Source organism: Phaenicophaeus curvirostris, chromosome 4 (genome assembly GCF_032191515.1).
Source record: "Phaenicophaeus curvirostris isolate KB17595 chromosome 4, BPBGC_Pcur_1.0, whole genome shotgun sequence".
NCBI classification, from domain to species: domain Eukaryota; kingdom Metazoa; phylum Chordata; class Aves; order Cuculiformes; family Cuculidae; genus Phaenicophaeus; species Phaenicophaeus curvirostris.
In genome coordinates this window covers 53,552,543-53,573,255 of record NC_091395.1, presented here as the reverse complement: position 1 = coordinate 53,573,255, position 20,713 = coordinate 53,552,543, and the positions used below count along the sequence as shown (strand labels likewise).

Below are 20,713 nucleotides of genomic sequence, written 5' to 3'. Positions count from 1 at the left end.
ACCTACCTGGAGCCCTTCTCAGCGCCCAGCACCATTCACAGCAACAGCAACGTTTTGGGGCAGCCACCTAATGCATTTTCCTTTCCACCGCACTGCTAAATGAAAGTTGAGCAACTCCTCACGCTGCTGCTTGGAGCAACAGCTCTCCCAACCTTAGCTCCCTCTCTTGGCTCTTAGCTATTTTTTTTTTTTTGCTTTGCTTTTTTTTTTTTTTTCCAAACAGAGTTTTTGAGCTCTAAAACTCGCAATTAGTCCCAGCTAAGCTAAAGCCCCTGCTCGCTACTGCCCTAAGCCGCACATTCCAGGGCGCCGAGTGGGACGCTGAGCTCCTCGCAGCTCTTCCACTCCCAGACTTGATAAGGCTGCAGGAACACACACTGGAACTCGGACAGGAGAAAAATTGGTCTCTCATCCCCAGCCTGGATGTTTTGTTGGGTTTTTTTTGATCCCCCCCGCCCCTTTCTCTCCGCACTCACAGTAGCAAGGTTTGTCTTTCGACTACTCCCTGCCTTAAACTCACCAAACCAGATTTTTACTCCCAACACCTTCCCGTAAATCTGAACTGAAATTTTACCCTGCTCGCTGAGCCTTGGCTGGCTGAGGGCCAGTGCAGCATTCCTGTTGTTTTAAGAGGGCAGATTTAAAAAAAAAAGAAAAATTAACAATAATTTAAAAAAAGATAAAGAAAGGAAATAAAAAGAGACGGAAACCTGGAGAGATGCAAAGGCTGGAAGGAAGGAAACTTTTAGAGCAGCTTCACTAAATGTGCTGTGGGAGGGAGTGATTCCCTTTTATCTTTAAAGGGCTAACCCAGTGATTTTTTTTACAGTGTCAGTCACGAGGAAATACCTTCTGCAGCCATCTACATCCTTCGGGTGGACGCAGATTTGCGAAGAAAAGGCGCTGGTACTCACCTGAAGAGCATCGCTGGCGTTAGCAGAGCAGGGAGAGGATCCTACATCCCTGCCTGATCCACTGACCCCGAGGCAGCGGTAACGCTGGTTAAAGAACTGCCGCATTTTACCCCTTTCTGGCCTAAAGTTACATGTGGTTTCTAGAAAAGGAACAAAAGAGAAACCAGTTTATTAAAACAAAAACAAACAAACAACAAACCAGTCAAACCTTCCTTTTTAACCTTCGGGTGACTCCCCCTGACCGTTGTCTGGAGGCTTAAAGAAACAATGAAGCAAAACCGTAAACTTTATCACCCTTTTTTACTTTACCTGTCTGTGCCTGGCTACGGGCTTTGATGTATTGAAACAAAGCGCAAGACTTGTTTATAGTAAATGAAACCAACCAACAGAGATCTAATTCAGACTTGTGACTAAACAAACTGGAACAGGAAGCACACACCAGCAGATTTTTTTTTTTTAAAGTAGTAATTCCTGCTTGCATTGTCATGCAACAGAAAAAAACCCCACCAAAAAAATGAAAAAAAAAGAGCTTTCAGCTTCTCCCTTCAGTCACTTTTGTTCAAATGCAATTATGGGTTTTTTTGTTTGTTTGTGGGTCGTTTTTGTTGTAAAACTTAACATAGGCCATGTTTGATCATGTATACGTGAATACTTAACTGATTATCTGTTCTCCCCCTAATTAACTGATGACTAGAGGGTGGATCTTCATCTAGGGTAGCTGGACAAAATGAATCCGAAACAAACAGTAGTCCTGCAAGTTTAGTCTTTAAAGAATAAATAATATTGCAGTTTAAAGCCAGTGACAAGAAATAATTCTTCATAACTACTCACAATTTTAAAAGGAATTCTTTTTATTCTTAATTAATTCTTAGGAATTCATAATTATTCTTAATTTTTGAAACAAATATTCAGAGTTCAGTACACACCATGCTGTCTTGTTAATGTTGCATTACCTACGCTTTCTGAAAGAAGTTCTTCTAAACATGTATTTATTTAATTGTATTAATTTCCCAGTAGAGAAAAATCCTGCAGGTTTTACCTAAGCAAGTCCACCTTGACTTCCTAAGAGCGTTTTGCTTCAGGCAGAAACTGATGAATCAAACTGCTATTGGGATAACATGTAATGCCACACAGCCAAATATTGCAAAGTTCAAGTTAGCAGGGTGTTCTCTCCAAACTATCCTAACTAAAAAATTGATACAGGGGTGTGATTTCAGTTTTTGGCAGATGCATCAAGCAGAAAAAACATCTTTCAGAACTTAGCAGTATTAAGGAGCAAATAATCATGGAGAAAATTTTCACCAAATGCTTGAATTAAAGTGAGAATTCAACATTAACTGCAAATGTTTTATGCAGTTAATTTCTTTAAGGAAAAACATTCCAGAAAAGCAAATAATGAGGATCTTACTGGTACAAAAATCTCTTAAGTATTCTAGCATTGTCTTCCCTCAAAACATGGGCCATTTTTCCTAAAGCAGAACTTTTCCATAGTGTCTTTATCTGATAAGTTTGCCAATAAAGTCCCCAGGAAATCCATCTCATGTAGAGAGAGCTTATGCTCCATTTGCTCTGCTTAGAGGAGTAAAATAGGCATTACTGGCAGAAATGTATCTTTGCCAACATGTACAGATTACTTCTTTTAAATGAGAAAATCTGTAATACAATGAATGATACAGAAAATGGAAAGATTCATGAATAAACTCTCCTGCATGTACAGCTACAGCTATGCTACCAAGAGCTGTGGTTGCACCAGTATGGTAAAGCTAAATATTTTAAGGTATGCTGCTAAAAGTGTAGCTCTGCCTGTTTTACTGCCTCTTCTCATGTGCTTGTGGGTCTCACCTCTGGCTGACATATCACTGAAAAGCAAAAACTTCCTTTTACTTTTAACAACCACACCATTTATTCTACCACAAGACATCCTTGCCAGTGCAGGTCAGACTGGATTTGACATCCTCTCTGAAAGCTAGTTTGTTCCTTCCTTTCTGGTGGAGGACTCAAATAGGTTTGCTTGAAAGATACTGAAGATAGAAAAGAGTCTGACATTTATCTCAGGGCAGTTCAGCTGCAGGTGAAGAGTATTACAGCACACGAGGAGTCTAGTTAGAGTGAACACCAGGCAATAGCTTTTCCAACAATTAAAATACCCACTACTGCTCACTTTGTCTCTGTATGACAGACACTTTCCATGGGTCCAGGTGAGACTGCAAGGTACCACATCTGTCTGCGCACTCCTGCAGTTACAGGGATGACCATGACACCACTGCTGACAGCTGTTTAGTGGATTTCCAGTCTTTGGTGGGGACAGCAAATTCTACACTACACATCTGCCTTCAAAAAAGTAGTGCAAAACCTCCACTTTTCATTGCTTGTGGCACTAAATAGAGTATTTCATACTGTACCCAGATTCCAATTAAAATAACAGGTAAACATTGACAGGTTGCTCCTGAAGTGCACTTCCCTTTCGTAGCATGCAGCAGCCATTCAGATCATAGAATCATAGAATCATAGAATCATAGAATCATAGAATCATAGAATAACTAGGTTGGAAGAGACCCACCGGATCATCGAGTCCAACCATTCCTATCAAACACTAAACCATGCCCCTTAGCACCTCGTCCACCCGTGCCTTAAACACCTCCAGGGAAGGTGAATCAACCACCTTCCTGGGCAGCCTGTTCCAGTGCCCAGTGACCCTTTCTGTGAAAATTTTTTTCCTAACATCCAGCCTAAACCTCGCCTGGCAGAGCTTGAGGCCATTCAGAAAAATCTCTTCTTTACAACCAAATGCTGGATCTATCACAAGCTAAGATGAGATTAAATCATCCTCAAAACTTTATGATCAGTTGTAGGGATTGTTGCCATTGGGAGTTCAGGTTATCTAAAATCAGTCTATGGGTTAAAATGAAAAAGCAATCACAACCCTGTAGCACTGAGTAGAGATTTCCTGTTCCTCTGCCAAGCCATGGGATTTAATGAGTCCATAGCAAAGCAAATTAAGCTAAGTGCAGCATGATTAGGCTGTGAACACTAATCTCTAAAGGCAACAGTCTTTGCTTAAGGAAGGCATCCTCCAAAACTGATATTAAAATTGCAATAGAAAATGTATGTCTATGAACATTCAGTGTTGGTGAGCTGGGATTTTTTTGATGGTATGTGTCTCCTAGATTGTAATGCTTCCTTCTAAGGACAGCTTATTGTGTTGTCAGTTGTGTAGTACTGATTGTAGACTTTATCACTACTGCCAAGAGCTGACTTTACTGCAGCAAGAAACTGCATGTTGAAAGTTTGGTGACTGCATTTCATTCAGGAGATTATGAAATCTTTTTTTTTTTTTACTAATTGGGAAACTATGAAAAACACAAGTCAGGAAGTGTGTTAGTGGGAATGAAATGAGTCTAAATATAAGAAAACTAATTGGAGAAGTTGAATACTCATTACTTCTGTAAAAAAGAAAAAGTTACGAAGCCTCTATTTCAACCCTAAATTTTTGTTTAAACTTTCTAACACAGAGTGTTTCCTGGTACAGGTTAAATATTTGGACATAATTCAGTAAGCAAAGACAGTCTGCAATTAAGTCAGTTATCTTGCTGTGTTTGACGTAAAAGATCTTGGTATGCTTAGTCTGTGACATAGCACCTTCTCCAGAGAGGTCTTGTAGTGAGCAGATCTGGGACTCCATTTCTCGGGAAGAAGGCATGTGACTGACAGGGGCAGATAATGAGGAGGGTACCCAAAGGAAAGAGAGAGCCCAGCAAAATCTTTGCAGATTTTCGGTTTTCCAGGACTACCCTGTCTTCTGTTCCATCCAATGTCCTGGGAGCTGGTTGAGGCTAGTGTAGCATCAGGGCAGAAAAGGTGGCCCTTTATCAGCACAGCTGAAAGTGTCGGAGCTGGCTCAGTCCATAGGCTTGAATGCCTGTTACCAACAAGGATCTCCATACTGTAAAAACTCAGATTCTCCTCAGAACATATTTACGTATTTCTTTTTGCTACCGGTACCAGTCCAGAATTATTAAACTAGCTACCGTCACTTGCGATGCACACAGAGATCCTATGACTCAGATATAATGCCTTTTACTAGCAAAAATGGCTTGGTTTGAGATCAGTTTCCATCAGGACCAAAAGAGTGTAACATAAGAGAATTAATTCCTTTTCAAAGATCAAATCCAGACACATATCTTCATGAAAAACATCACAGACTTTTACAATAGAATTTGCTCAAAAATATTTTATGGGTAGGAAAAAGATCTTGTCTCTTCTCCTCATGTGGTCATGTAAACATAGAATCATAGAATCACCAGGCTGGAAAGACCCACCGGATCATCGAGTCCAACCTTTCCTATCAATCACTAAACCATGCCCCTCAGCACCTCGTCTACCTGTGCCTTAAACACCTCCAGGGAAGGTGACTCAACCACCTCCCTGGGTAGCCTGTTCCAGTGCCCAACGGCCCTTTCTGTGAAAAATTTTTTCCTAATGTCCAGCCTAAATCTCCCCTGGCGGAGCTTGAGGCCATTCCCTCTTGTCCTGTCCCCCGTCACTTGGGAGAAGAGGCCAGCTCCCTCCTCTCCACAACTTCCTTTCTACAACTACCTGAAAAGAATGAGGAGGGCTGAGATTTGAAGGGCTAACTCCAGCAATGCCAGCCCGGGTCACTCTAATATTTGCTTTTCTACAAGTAACCTCAAGTATTCTTCCATGCTGCCCTCACACCAAATACAATTCCCAAACTAAAAGCAGTTAAACTCACCAATGCCTCTTACTTGAGTCTTGCATTAAGGCAGAGGTCTGTTGTGACAGTGGTGAGAGATTCCCTATGTTATGTTATGGGAGGGAGATGATACAGCAGGAGGTGTGCCCTCACCTGGCACTGGCAGGAGCTATGGAGCCTGCCTGGCTGCGCTGTAGCTTGCTGTCCTCATTTTGCCCTTCATCTCACTGCAATAACTCTCCTCGACCTCTCAGTCCTAGCTGTCTGTCACTGCACACCTTGTGTAGCCAGTTACACCTGTGAGAGCCAAGTATGAAGCAGTCTTTTGGTTTTGAGGTTTGCATTCACTGTTTGGCAGGACCCCCAGCCACCGAGGTGCAGCCACAGCAGCTCCATGGGGCCTGCGAGCATCCAGGGGCTCTTCTTCTCGGCAAGCCTGGGTGCTAGGATGTTACAGCAATGCCTGTCTTTGATAGCAACGGCTTTGTTTTGTCTTTGATGTAAGCTCTTTACTCAGGGGAGCAGACATGGTTGGTACGCCATGTACTCCTGCTGCATTCAGCCAGAAAATAATCTTTGGGGGCTCCTGAGGCTAGAGGAGTACGTTGGGGTGCTTTAGTTCAGGAGTGTTTGCACAATGCACCTTGGCTGCATGTAAACATGCCCTTACAACACCTGCTGCGCCTCCAACCAAACCCACAGCTGACAGTGCTGCAACAAGCTGCTGCTCTTCTTCCCTCTTGATTTCAATAAAGTTCAGGAGGGAAGAGCACTCTGCACTTTCACACAGCCACTGGTAGCGCCTCTTCCAGCACAGAAATAATAAGAGTAATGCCATTTCTGCTATTATTATGCTGAGTTCTCCACATATGCCAAGATGTTTTCCAATCTTCATAAAAAAATGAGGACGTGAAAATACCATGATAAAACCTTCTGAATGCAGTGTTGCTCTTCTCTCTCAATTTCTTAACCCAGAAAAGTGGCTAGTTTGCACAGGGGATCTTGGAGTTGTCTTCTGCCTTGTGGATGGTTGAGAATTCAAACATGAAAACTTTGGTGCTCTCTTCATAGCAAACAACATTTCTTTAGCTCATTACTGGAAGCTGTCGCTGGTGGAATCAGAAGCTGGGTGAAATCACAAGGCTATGTGGTCAGATTTAACCCTGGCTGGGAGACACGCTGGGTGCTGGTCTGGTATTTACTCTGAAGTTACTTCTTTTGGAAGGGAAGTGAAACAGGCAAATTGCAGCAGAAGCAGTTCAGCAGGAAATAATCGTTATGTACTGAAACAAACTCTAAGAACAGAACAAAACCCAAGCCAACTAGAATTCAGCTATTTATTAATCCTAGTAAAAGGGGGAAAGAAAACAAAAGAAATGTCGTAAATTCACAATTTCTATCTCTCAACATACAGAAGACGCAAGGTCTGAGAGGCCCCTGAGACAACATCAGATACCACTGCAGCACATGTAGACACTTGTGTGCTCAGCTGGGTGTGAGGTCAGGGGAACAACTAGGAAAGCTTGTGCCTGTGGGAGGAAGGGGGTGTTCACACATATCCCATAATAGTCATGGGTGGTTAACAGAAAAAAATGTGCTGAAATGACTCAACAATAATGGTGTGAGCCGAACCCCCCCCCACACTCTCCAGCAGACAGATGTGCTCCAGCAGGACGCTGGCTGTGGGACTATAAGGCAGAAAAAGGAACCCATGAAATAGGAAGTTCACCCAGATACAAGAGGTCCCTGTCCCACATGAGCATCATGTTAACGAACATTTATGTTCTTTTTGACCTAAATAGGTAAGTGCAAAGGTACTTTTTTGTTTTTGTTTTGTTTTGTTTTGTTTTCTTTCAAAGTATCAACTTGCAACAAAACCAGGAACATTTATTGCAATTCAGACTACTCACAAAACTATTTCAGTGCATGATGTCTTGGACACAGGAGAAAACAAACAATCATGAAACAGTTTATTTGCAGCAATAGATGATGCTAAACCAGAGGGCCCCTCTGCTGGCTTTTGGTAGGACTATTCGCCTGCACTGCTGTACACTGTCCAGTTTTATCCCTGTTCTGTGCACTCGCTCACAGCTTCTGAGCCCTGAGTTGTCTCCAGTCTACTCGTCCACCCACTCACGATTAATGTTCTTGACCTCCTAATCCTAGAAAGGCACGTGCCCAAATACAAATTCCAGCAGGAAATTGTGATCATCTTTGCATTTCAATTGGCTTTCAGCAAAGCTCTGTACCAACACTCAGATTTGTAAACTGTTCTTGTTTCTAATACTCATTCTGGTGCAGGAGCTGGAAAGCCTCTGACGACTACCTGCCATAACTGGTGGCAGATGTCGCACACCAGCTTCCACAAGATCTCCCTAAAATATATGGGGCCAAGACATGGCAAAAAGAAAAGACTGGACCTTTAGTCAAATATTATTCATGTTTCCTTATTCCAAGCCTTGGGGAGCTGCTGCCTGCCCACACTGGTGAGGAAATCCCAAACACCGAGGCTGGGCAAGCATGAGTGTCTGGCTGTATGTCTCTTCACACACAGAAACCAATAACTGGTGATGCACAAGGGGAAAAAGAAGATGCAGACTAATAGAAGAGCCAAGCATAAGTAATGGGGATGGAAGAAGTAATTAAACATAATATCGAGACACCTTGCTAGCAAACAGGGACAGGGAAGTTTTCAAGGTCACAATATTCTCTCTATTCTCTTTTCTTTATTTTTCTGGGTTTTTTTTTCAAAAAAAAAAGGCCGAGAATCACAAAAAGAATACATATCACATTGAAGAGGAGATTGCACCACGGGCCATTATGAGAGGTGGATTTGCACAAAGTAAGTATGCAGTCTCAAATCAGGTAGAGGGAATTTAAAAACACTCTGCTTGCTTGTAAAACCAGCCTGAAACCTAGAGAGAGTGACCAGTTCAGGCAGGAACACTCTGAGGAGCACCGAAGTCCAATTTTGATAATTATTTTATATCGAAGCATGTGGGACAATGCTGGATATACAGCTGCAGCAAGTGTATCTTGTTCCAGTATTTGAAGAGCATCCCTACCCCTATCACTCCATGCATATTCACAGCAGTGAGATGAACAGTACAACGCAGATTTGTGTTATTATAAAAAAAAATTATCAGATTAATTCACTTACTTGTAGCATCCTGCAGTTAGCTAATGACGTACATCTGTATGTTTCTGGGTTTTTTGCTCTTTTTCAGTATTTCACAACATCTTTTCAGCTTAATCTGAGGGTTCAAACATGACAGTTTGAAAGACGAATTCAATCCCTAGCTGAAAATTTATTGAAAATATACAATATAAAAGTGAACTTCACTCAGCCTACCTGAAAACTGCAGACTGTTTATACATTAATAAAAGGCATGGCACATCAATATTCATGAATCACGTCAGACTTAGTTGAAGCATTCTAAGCAATTCACTGTTCTTTAAGAAATTAACCTAGAGGCTATGTTTAGGATTGCAATGATCAATTCATACAAAGTAAGAACAGGATGAAAGGGTCATGGATACAGTTGTATTGACTTTTGAATAAATATAAATAATAACAAAAAGGATAATTCTATTGTATGATATTTCCATCTCCGATGTTTTCTGTCTTGAGGAAAACCTGTTCACAAAGTCTATTCAGACGATAATTTCTGTGGGGAAAAATATGGGATGTGATCTGCATTTAGCAGCACTTAGCATAACAAGGTCCAAATTCACGACCAAGCCCCTCCAGCCCTACAGTAAAGCAAGTTGTATTGGTGATCTTAATAACCATTAGCACTTCTGTAGGTTATCCCACCAGGAACCCTGATGAACTATTTGACAAGTTGATTCATAGGGTTCTGTAGAAGAAAAACTTAGCCTGATCTTTGTAAGAGAAGGCCAGATAAATCTGTGTGCCCTAAAATAGTCTTGCCAACAAACATAGTATGGCTTTGACCGCAGTGTTATTTCATACATTGCTCTGCAGATCCTGGTCACACTAGAGGAGCATTAAGGACAGTGGTTGTTGGAAGCCATGGGAGGTGATATTAGCAGAGTCTCAGTGCTACCTCCACTGAGGGTAGGTCTTTACCAAAACTAAAGCTTTAAACAGGAAGGTAAAAAAAAGAAAGCAAGGAAACCTTGGTACAAATGGCCAGTGAAGACATATCCTGCCCACCTGAGAAGGCAAGTGGGACAGTTAACCTGGAGCAGAGAAGAGTAAAGGGAGATGACAGGAAGCAGACATTGAGAAGATGTTCAGGCCAAAGGGTTTACATTTAACCTAGAAGTTCAAAGAGAAATCAGTATTCACTCATCTGTTGATTCACTAGATTAGCATTTGTCTTCGTTAATTAAATTAACTAGGAAAAAAACTACATCAGAAGGAATTGCTTCAGCTTAATTACTGCAGAGCTATTTCTAATCAAATTAATCAATAGTTGCACATTTATTCACCTAGGAAATGAAATACAAATTCAAAACTAGCTTTTATTATCTTGCAATAAGCAGTTTTCCAGTTCCCCTCTCATCTCTGCTGAGAAGTATGAGTTGCTGCAGACCTGATGACTTACACTGCCTGGAAGCCAGCTGATATTTACCTTCAGCACTGTGTAATGGACTCCACTGTCCCTGCTAGACTCTTTCTTCAAAAGCAGAGAGTTTATATGAATTTTATAGGCTTTAATAGCCTTTTTTAAAAAAATACTATGAGCTCAGTAATTAGTGGTTTGTTAATCATAACCTTGACAAAGCCAAAATGTCTTCTGGCATTACAGACAGAATTGGTTTAGGCAGGAGAGAGAGAGGAACGCTGTGCATTAGTCAGAAGCACCTCCCCTCTAGCCAATGCCGATACGACTGTGTTGCCAGCAGCACTTTCTACTGTGATGGCCAAGATGCTTTTTGGGTTTTATTTTATTTCGTTTTCTTTTGTATACTCCTGAGTAGCACTCTAACTCCCATACTCTTTACTACATTTAATTTCTTTCCATCTTACCCATCCAGCCCCGGTTTATCTCAAACTTCGCCAAATTAACTTGCTGGTAGCAAAAGTCATAAATCCTACCCAGTGAGATGAATAACAGACAATGTGTAGGAGCAGGTGCAGAAGACTAGAACCAGGTTTTGATCACTCGTGGAACATTTGCAGACAGACACCATGCAAAAACCTAGAGGGCTGTGAAAATTACTTAATCCTTCTGATATGCTACAACTACATTAGTACAAATTGAAGTTGAGCCAACCAAGAAAAATCATGTAAGCACAGCCAAATGTAATTCAGGTCAAGTACTCTTGAGCTCATAACCGAGCATAAATAGCCCCTGAGCTACCAGTGAAGTGCTACTGGCCACAGCAGGGAAGGTAATGCCTAGCTGTTGAGGAACACCTACTACCTGGGAACAAACCTAATCATACACATGAGCGACTGCAGTGGCACTAGCTTCATGCCATCACAATTCTATTCACATTATCATCATCAAGAAAAATTTCTTAATGTGAAAGAAAGTGAAGTATTTTCCCTTCCTTCCAAGTGAGGATCTGTATCAAAAATGAGATTTTCAATAAAGTGTGTTCTTAGTTTTCTTGAGGAAGATAGAAAGAAAAGCAATTCTGGCAATGGCTTTACAAAAATTTAAATCTCTGAGATATGGTGTTTTTATTTATTCTTCTATAACACAAATCTGTTCCCACTAAAGCAGATAAGAAAATGTTCACTGGTTTGTTGAAATCTAACAAAGACCATTAGGTTGAATTCTCTAACAAGCAAGGCAGCGGGACATCTACTGCAACATAGGCTCCATTTCCAAGCTGTACATTACTGATATCACAAAAAGCATCGTTTTCAACAGGCAGCCTGCCATTAGCAGGTAGCATTATAGTACAGGTAAAGTGTGGCAACACTTGGAATAAGATAGTCAAATTTTCCTGAAAATTTTACAATGTAGGAGAATTTTGCACACCTATCAATGAGCTCTGCCAGCAGACAGAAGGATGTTTTTTCCCCCCAGCTAATAGTTGCAGCCCTGACAGTTGCAAACAACTGACTACTTGAAAAATAAAGCTAGGGTCCTTTTCTCCTCCTGTTATCACAGAGTCACAATGCTGGAAGAAGCTTTAAGAGGTCATCCTGTGCCTCCCTCTGCCTGGAGGAACAATCAGTTATTCCCACGCTGTTTCTGACAGATAGTTGTCCATAAATCACCACTGCTACCAACGATCCTGCTGGCCACGTTGTGCACATAGTGCTAGTAGTGGGGGATGTACAGGTGAATGAGAATTAGGATTTATTAAACTCCTGCCGATGTACAGTATTGTAGGAAAATGATCCAACTGCCTGTTCCTCACCTGTGTTGGCTTAGATGAACAAAGAAATCTAAAGGAGAGGGGAAGGAAATAATCATTTATGCTAGCAAAGAGCCAGAATTCAGAACACAAAAGTACTTTTTGTCTTTTTTATTTAATTAGGATCATACTTTGCAACAGTGATCATGGGAGCAATGCATGACACTTCCTAGCAGAAAGCACTCAAATTCCTGCAAGAATTTTTGCAGTATGCAGTGATTTAAAGCATAATGTGCTTAGATCCACAAATTTACAGCTTGTAAACAATGAAGACTGTAGAGGAAAGATTCAGAATCCCAGGAAACAAATTCTATGCTCGCTATCATTTCAGCTTCTGTTTCTGTGGCAATGAAAATACCTGTAACCACTGTGTGCACAAAGGATTCAAGCAGAAGGCTTTGCTATGCCCACCTATACAAGGTAGGAGACAAACCAAGAGGTGTCCACTGTTTCGAACAGTCCCAGGGGCTGACCATGTATGAGAATAAATAATGAATAAAAATGCTAGATGGGATATCAAATGGCTGAAGACATGTCCTTTGCAGAGGCAGACGGCCTAGAGAGGGAGGAGAGGAAAGGAAGGAAGGTGAAGTGGCTTATTCAGCTTCTTCTGCCGTTTTGGATAAGAAAAATATTTTCTTTGCACCAAGTCAGCAAAAGCATTTCCTGACATCTTAATCTCTTCACTATTTTTTTTTTTTTTTCAGTGAAAACAGATTTCTAAAAGGCATTGAAGAAATTGTGGATGCTGGTCATCAGAATGTATTTAACTGTCTGCCTCTGGGCTTCATACTGAATCTGTTACCAGAATACCCAGGCATTTTCCATCAGTGATGCTCCTGTGCTGAGGGTGAACTTCACTTATGCAAAGCATATTTGCATACAGCAGGTGAAGAGCACACGGGATGAAGCAGCATAAACCAGCAGCCAAACAGAGCCCAGAAGGGCTGGCAGCAGGAGTGCCAATGTGCAGAAAGCCAATCGTGGGTGCCTAATATAAACCAAACCCTTAAATACTGTTCCTTCAAGCATTCCAACCTTCAAGGTGCTTTTGGGTTTCCCTCCTCTCCTCCAGGCATGCCTGTAGCTGGGTACAGCTTGGGGTTGTGCTCTTACCGCTGCTCAGCTCTTGTGAACTGAGTGGGTTTTAAACTCATTAGCGCTGCATGAAACGGCAGAGAAAATATTTCTAGGAGTAAATCAAGCAGCAAGGGGGGCTTGGGGCAGGATTCGCTTTTGCTGTTTCTGTATGTAAGAGATAAATGGGGATTTCACTCTGCGTAGAAAATCTTACCCAGGCAAAGCTGATTTTACTTTTATGGGACTAGCTGTTAATCATTTCAAATCTTTTCTATTTACGCCTTTTATTATGTTTTTAGTGAAAACAGGTGAAATTCTGCAGCACGGTTGCCTAAACTGCAAAAATCTGTTTGCGTGATTTGTAGAACTCCAGGAAAACAAGCTTAAGAAAAAACTGTAAATATTTTTAATTAATGTAAACTACCCCACTCACTAGTAAGATTCAGGCCCATGTTTCACCCTTGTTCCCAAACCTAAGGCGAGCATCTAGGACAGTGCAGGGAGGGGAGGGAGCAGTGGATGCCCTGGCGAGGGGAGCACTGCAGGGCAGGGGTCCACTCTGCCAGAGGAGGAAAAAAGCATGGTCACCGTCTGCCCTCCTCCTCACCCTGCCGTTTGGAAATGACCACAGTTGGTGGGAAACTCAGGCTGCACCTTTCCAAACCGGCGGTGAAGCCACTGTCCTTGCATGCCCCAAGATAGAGTGATACTACTTGTCCAGATTGCTAAGTGGTGAGCGTCCTCTTTGCCTCCCCCCCACAGCAATTTATGCAATTACGTCCTATTAGGACACTCCAAACAGACAAATTATTATGAGCACACTCAGTGCCCTGGATGACCTGAATGAAATCATCACCACAGACTTGTGTTTTGTTTTTCAGGGGTGTAGAGTAGCCCTTCCAAGAGAGGACAGCAAATGGCAGCTGCAGCAGTTCTTACTCTGCTGCTCAGTATGGTATTTTAACACATCTTGCCAGACAAATGTTATCAGGCAGACTCTGAACGTGAAGTGAACCTGGGTCAACTGCACCTTCGTACTTTTCTTATAAAAAATGCCAGCGAGCCGCACCCCATGACCTCGTGTTTTAGGTAGATGGCCATCAATGAAAAACTTTAACGAAGGAAACAGCTTCCACCAAATCTCTCCATTATGTGCTGATTCTTTTTTATGCTCTCAAACTAGGTCTTTTCCCTCCCCCCCTCCCGGTACTAATGAGCACTTGAGAATTTGATTTAGCTCCTTGGAATGACTGCCACTTACTGCTAGAATGTTAATCTGTCTAAACCCATTCAGCTCCTCTTACTTGAAAGTCAGTCACCTGGAGCCTGCATTTCAAAGAGATGCTGGCTAGGGCAGTCGCAACAACAGAGATGTTTTGGGACAACTCCCACAGTTGGGAGTAGTCTTTGGAAACTCGAAGCTCCTAGATGGCAAACAGATTTGTGTTGATTCCCTGAGATAAATAGGGCTGGAGTCATCCCAGCAACGAAAAGCCCAAATGTTGGGGAGACAGGAGGCTGTTGGGCTGCAACACTGAGATAAACAGAACTGGGGTCATCCCTGACAGTGACCAAGACCACAAATGCTGGGGAGACAGGAGGCTGTTGAGCCGCAAACACAACACTGGAGATCACACAAGGGATGTTGCACTGGCATGGTGCATCAGCTCCTCCACAGGACAACCTTTAGTTAATGGTGAAAACATGTCCGGGTAAGACTTAGGCAAACAAGCGCAGGGGAGATATGCCAGGACACATCAGGAGCTAAAATTTTCAAGAGTCAGAGGAGGACTCTGGCTTTCAAGAAGTAATTAAAGAGCTGATTTATTTTGTCACACACTGGCCATTTTGTAACCCCTGTTTGGAGGGGGAGAAAATGCATAAAATCCCATGCTAAATGTAGGAGATGTGGGTGTCACCTGATACAAATGATGATGTACTGGAACTGTGTATCCATGAATCGTCCAACCATACTCTTCTAGAAACATTTCTCTTTTAGCATCCTTAGCCCACTCAAAATCCTCAGCTGTCAGATCATGCTGCCAGAGGGCACAGCTGGGGATGAGCGAAAGCGCCGGGATCTAGGGGCTGCCAGGGAGTGGAGAGGACCATGAAATCCCTACCAGAAGTGCTCCTGAGCTTTGCTTTGCATGCATTACATGGGAAGAAGGGTGTTCGGCAGTAAATCTTATCTCTGTCACTGACCTTTCACTCCCTGTGCAGTTCTCTGATGCCAAACTTTGTACAAACTACACCATTGCACAGAGAAGATATGTATCTTTAGAGGGCATCCCTAGAAACCTTATAAGTAAGAAATGCATGAGGAAGACCACAGCATATATTTTGTCAGCATATACAATCCTTTATGAACGAAGACTGCCTGAGGTGGATCTGGACTTCATTCAAGTACTCATACATCTGTCTGCTGCCATAGTTCTAAAATGAGAGGACATAGAAAATTAGAAGTAAAATTCACCATTATTATTATTGATAGATAGAAGATTATGTCCATAAGGCTTAGGAGTAGCACCTATACTGAAACTCAACATTAGAATTTCTTAAGAAGGAATTTGGAGAAGAAACATGACCAGCCTTATACACTCACTCCAGAGTACGATCAACACTATATCTTAACTGCAGCGTATAAGCCTGGAGTGTGCAGGCACTGTAATAACCTAGCACCTGAGTTTTGAAGTAAACTTTCTTAAATCTACTTTTTAGTTAACAAATGTGGTCTGAAGGATTAAAAACAACAATAACAAAGTGGTTTCAAATTCTATTCTAAAAGGTTTTTTTGTTGTTTTCTATGGAAGAGATACATTTGTTAACTTACTTCTAATTTTTCATAGACTTTAAGAGGAAAAACTGGTAGAAAAGAAATATTTTTCCCTTCTGAAAATTTCAGAAGAAAATGATGGATTCAGACCTCTGCAGTTACCTACAACACACCCACTGGCAAGTCCCTCTAGGGAAGGCCTGGTACGCAGTAGCACTAGCAACCTGTTAAGTCAAAAAGAAAAGCAGCCAAAAAATGGCTGTTTTGTCTCTTTGACTGCCAAGATTAATCCAAGAACAAGATGTTTCCAGGAATGAACCTTTGCTGGAAAACAGAAAGAGCATAAAGTGCAGCCAGGACACTGAGCTAATGTGTGTAGCTGGCTTAGTTTTGTGAAGCCAGAAAAATCTGCCCCTGCTCATGTTGCAACCATACAGCAAAGAAACTGACCTTCATGTGTAAGGAAATAAATATCTTCTCCATTTATTCACATCAAAGCTCGATGAGGAGATGGAGAGATTGTAGGTATCTGAATAAATACACAGGTTTTCTAAACTCCTGTCAGCTGGAGAAACCATTTTTCTAAATGAGTAAGTCTCCAGCTTATCTTCAGTTCACAGGTTTTAAAGCTTTTTTTTTTTTTTTAACGTTGTAACAACTTCTGTTTGATTTTAATTATCTGCCGTCTAAATTAAAGCTGGTTTTTGACACATGAGAGTATTCAGAGCTTTTGGCAGTGATGGGAAGATGATAATGCAAAGGTTTTTGATGCCTGGGTGAAATAACCAGGCCTGCCATAAGATACCTTTGGGACGTGGAGGTTGTTGGAGAAAGAGATCCTCAGGCTTTTCTTGATCTGTCTTTGCAGCTGAGTGGTAGATGAGCACCTTGCACCAGTGAAGTAACGACTGAGTGATGTCCACCTCCTATCGCTCTGCATTGGGGCAGTTACACTGGGCTTGGAGGCATAGAGGGAACGCAGCTGTCCCTGGCTGGCCAAACTATGGTCCCACTGCAGGGAAGGATTAAACACAGAAGGATTAAAAGACCTTTTATATTTGGATTACCCAAAATACTGCCTGCTTCAGCCAAGCCTTGTTTTCATGAGAAAATGAGGCCCACAGTGCCTACATTTTGCCTACACATGCTGGAAACAAAGGCTGACTTTTAGGGAAGGCACATAGAGGAAAGGCATGGGGAGTGCCATAAGATATTTTGATTCATACCTGCATTGCTTTACTTTCCTTTATTTTTCAGATTCTCAGAATTTTCTGATGCTTCTGCTTTATCTGTTAAGTAAGCACTGGCACAGGCGGTGCTTAAAGTTCTTGCCAGCTTAGCTATGTCGTGAGAAGTGCAAAATTAATGACTTACTCTGTGCAAGAAAAACCCAATGGCTCAGCAATTAGACTGACAAAGTATTTCTTTGCTCTCTGTTAGACCACATAGACTCTCAACAGGCTATTTTCCTTAGGTACTGCTGTTATAAATTCTTCTGGTAAAGAAATACTCCAACTGCTACAAACTATATTGGTAAGAGGCTGTCACTCAACAAATGACTCCTTCCTAATGCAAGCAAAGAACAGTTTTAAAACTGTCACTCCACAAGGATATTTGAGGTACCTAAAGTTTAAGATCTTTAAAAAGTATGTCAGCCACAGGATTGATCTTGCAATATTTCCATGAGTCCCATCCCCTGAAAAGTAGAGATTTGTTGTTAAAGATTGTTGTCAATGACTGGGGTTAAGCTGTAAGCTGATCTGGAATTTTTTTAATAAAGTGCCTATTATTTGCAGAAACTGCTGAGTAAAGCTGTTCATTCACATATTGCCACCCTATATTTAAAAACAGCATAATAATTTAAAGTTAGGCATTCATTTAACTGTGAGGTCTTGAAAAAGATCCACACCAGTCAATCTCCAGGGTGCAGCACTGGTACAAGTTATACGCTACTTGTACGTGTGGCTATTAGAAAAGCTGAAACACCAGTGTAGTCAAACATGACTGCCTGCAATTTGTAGGTATATTCTCCAACACCAAGTAGTTTCAGATGTCCTGAAGAACAGCTAGATACAACAGTACTGTTTGAGGTTAAGAATGTCAAAGGCTTTGTACGAGGGAATTGCCTTCTTGAGTTTCATCCTACTGAAAATGTCCAGATACAAATTTCTTCCAGCTGAACCTTATGTCTTCGACACAAAATCATCACCTGGGCTGGTTGTCTTCTGCTTATGCAAACACTGTGTGGAAGCTGACCTCTCTTGTATTACCTAAAGAGAAAGGCATTCTGGAAATAACTGCTGCTATGATTTTCTTCCATGTATTCTAGCCTGGAGTTTTGAAACCATGGGCCAAATACCAGTCACTACCACCATCATAAAAGCCCAGAAAACCAATGTCTCTGTGAAAATTCCTATTTTCTCTCCCACACTGCTCACCCATTTCTAGCAGACACAATTCACACTTGTGTTGAGGTGTAAAACTTCTGACAGATAGAACTATTGCCTTGCAAAAAACCAGTACAAACATAAATTGATAAAATCAAGAGAAATGGAAAAGCTTGGCTTTAGGAGGAAAATAAAAGCCTGTGAATTCTGTTATTATGAATGTCACCTTGCTGGTGTACATCAAGTGAGATCCGGGCTTTTAATTTTTAAAAAAATTAAACTTGAGAAGAAAGCCAACTGATTCTAGGGCACAACAAATGAAAAAAAAAAAAAAAGAGAAAGATGCAGAAGTTGTGAGCTTGAAAATGGATCCACAGAGGACTGGAGAGAGATACCATGCACAGCACCCCTGCGAGTACCCACCACTCCTTGAAGCAGACGGTAGACAGTAAACGGCCCCCAGCAGTGCTCTGCACAAGGATGTGAGATGACAAGGTGTGCACACAGGTCCACACCCACCAAGGGTCTCCACATAGCTTCCTTCTTTCCTGGTGACATATGTGACCATCTTGGCCAAGGCCAGAGGGAGGCTGATGAGGAGATCCTGCAACGCTACCATTGCCAGATTCTGTGTCTTTTTATCCTTTATACCAGAACAAGGAAATTTTTTTGCTATTAAGGGCCTAAATATCCCTTCAAACCCTTTGTCAGGCCATGCAGCATCCCATCTGCCTCAGGGTTATCCTAGGTGAACCTCTGTGGTGTCACTCCATGAAATCTGTGGTGGGGCTGTGTGAAATGGCAGGATATGCCTGCTGCTTTCCTGCTCTGAGTTGGAAACTGGGAAGGACTGGAAGAGGAAGGTACAAAGTTAAAAGCTCTCTTTTCCTATCCCTTACCCAATCTGATTTTGAGTCAGTATCAGCACTGTTTTTTTACTTTGATGCAGAGCTACTCAGAAGTAGAAGCTGCCTTTAAATATGAACTCTTCAGCAGAATATGAACTCTGACAATGTAATGCTGAGGCCAGAGAAAGCTTTTGAATTTAAACCGTTTGTATTTAACAGGAAACTGTCAACCCCTCCTATTTCATGGCCATTTAAGGCAAGCTTTTTAAGTTGAACTTAATAGTGTTGTGCAGAAGTAATGTAACTCACTGACTTCAGGTTGCAGGGAAATAACCCTGCCTTTCTCATGATGAGTCACATTGTATAATAGTGATATAACTCATTTGGATGACAAGGCAATGAAACCAGGAGTGCTGCACTCCTTTGCCATTGCAGGTGTTGTGCTGTGTGTGCAAATTGTACTTACAGTGTTCAGTCTTTCTGCAAGACCTCTGTGGTTAGTTAAAGCTGGTAAATGCTAATCCCTGGGAGCAAGAGTGGTACAGAGGGAACTGCAGACACTCCAGCCTTTGTGCTGACCATCTCAGGATAAGCACAGGGCAAACTGAGCCTCCAGCCCCAGATGTGAAGGATTGCTATCTAGTGGGACTGTATCACAAACAAACAAACAAACAAACAAACCAAAACAAAACAAAGAAATAACAGCAAAACCTCCTATTTCCTCTACTTCTTTTTAAATTGCCTCTCTTTTTTTTCCCTTCCTGCAAGCATTCTGTATGCTCCTCTACATATATTCAGTGTGATCAGCTAGCCATTCCCATAAAACACATGAACAACAGAATTAAAAAATACTTCTCTCTCATGAAAGGCATTGGACAAACCAAACAGGTGAATAAAAGTTCAGTAAGACCCTCTTTGGCATGACAGCTCTCTTCATAAATGGATAAGCTTTTGTTTAGGTTCTTGGCATTTTGCAAGGGAGTAAAAGGGATCTAATATATAGGAAATCTAGAAGGCAGAGTTTTGTTTCTTTTTTTAAAAACAAAAGCATTGACTGGGTATAAATCACCTCACTCACATCGAAGAATGGAAACACAGCTATGCAAAAAAATCCGTCCATTGTAGAAAAACATTACTTTCCAACTCATCATTGTATTAAACAATAGTGTGAAATTCACCAGCTAGAGCAAGCACTTATAAAGTATTTGGGGAAACTTTAGTGAAAGAAAAATATAAGATGTACAAGACCTAGAGCGCCTCTCTTAAATTACTTCTGAGATCTGCAAAAACTACAGTTAGAGCTTTTTTCTTTTTTTTTCTTTTTTTTTCTTTTTTTTCCCTTTTTTTCCTTTTTCTTTCTTTTTCTTTTTTTTCCTCTCTTCCTTTTTTTTTTAAGCTGGGGTTTTGCAGACTATATCTGCTCTCCTCAGAAATCTCAGCTGGCCTTAAGGTAATGATGTGCTTATTTTCAATGAACAACAGGGAGAAAATTCTAACCAGCAGCACTACTTGGCTGCTTTTCTTTTGTTCTGGTTGTTGAAAGATAGATTGTGAATGTGGACAAGCAAGCTATTCAAAATCAGCTCTAGTGCAGATTCCATGGATCCAGCGGAGTATCACAGGCCTTATAACAAATCCAGCTACATATT

General features: G+C 41.5%; 2 protein-coding genes across 3 annotated transcripts in view; one reads left to right on the top strand and one right to left on the bottom strand.

Moving 5' to 3' along the window:
• RBM47 (RNA binding motif protein 47) overlaps nt 1-163 on the bottom strand; it is a 74,660-nt gene extending 74,497 nt beyond the window's left edge. For both annotated transcript variants that reach the window (XM_069856146.1, XM_069856147.1), the window contains exon 1: nt 7-163. In XM_069856146.1, the coding sequence (XP_069712247.1) occupies nt 7-35 (29 nt within the window). In that variant the 5' untranslated portion in view covers nt 36-163. The remainder of the gene's footprint in view (nt 1-6) is intronic.
• N4BP2 (NEDD4 binding protein 2) overlaps nt 1-20,713 on the top strand; it is a 310,347-nt gene that overhangs the window by 205,152 nt on the left and 84,482 nt on the right. The window lies entirely within an intron of this gene.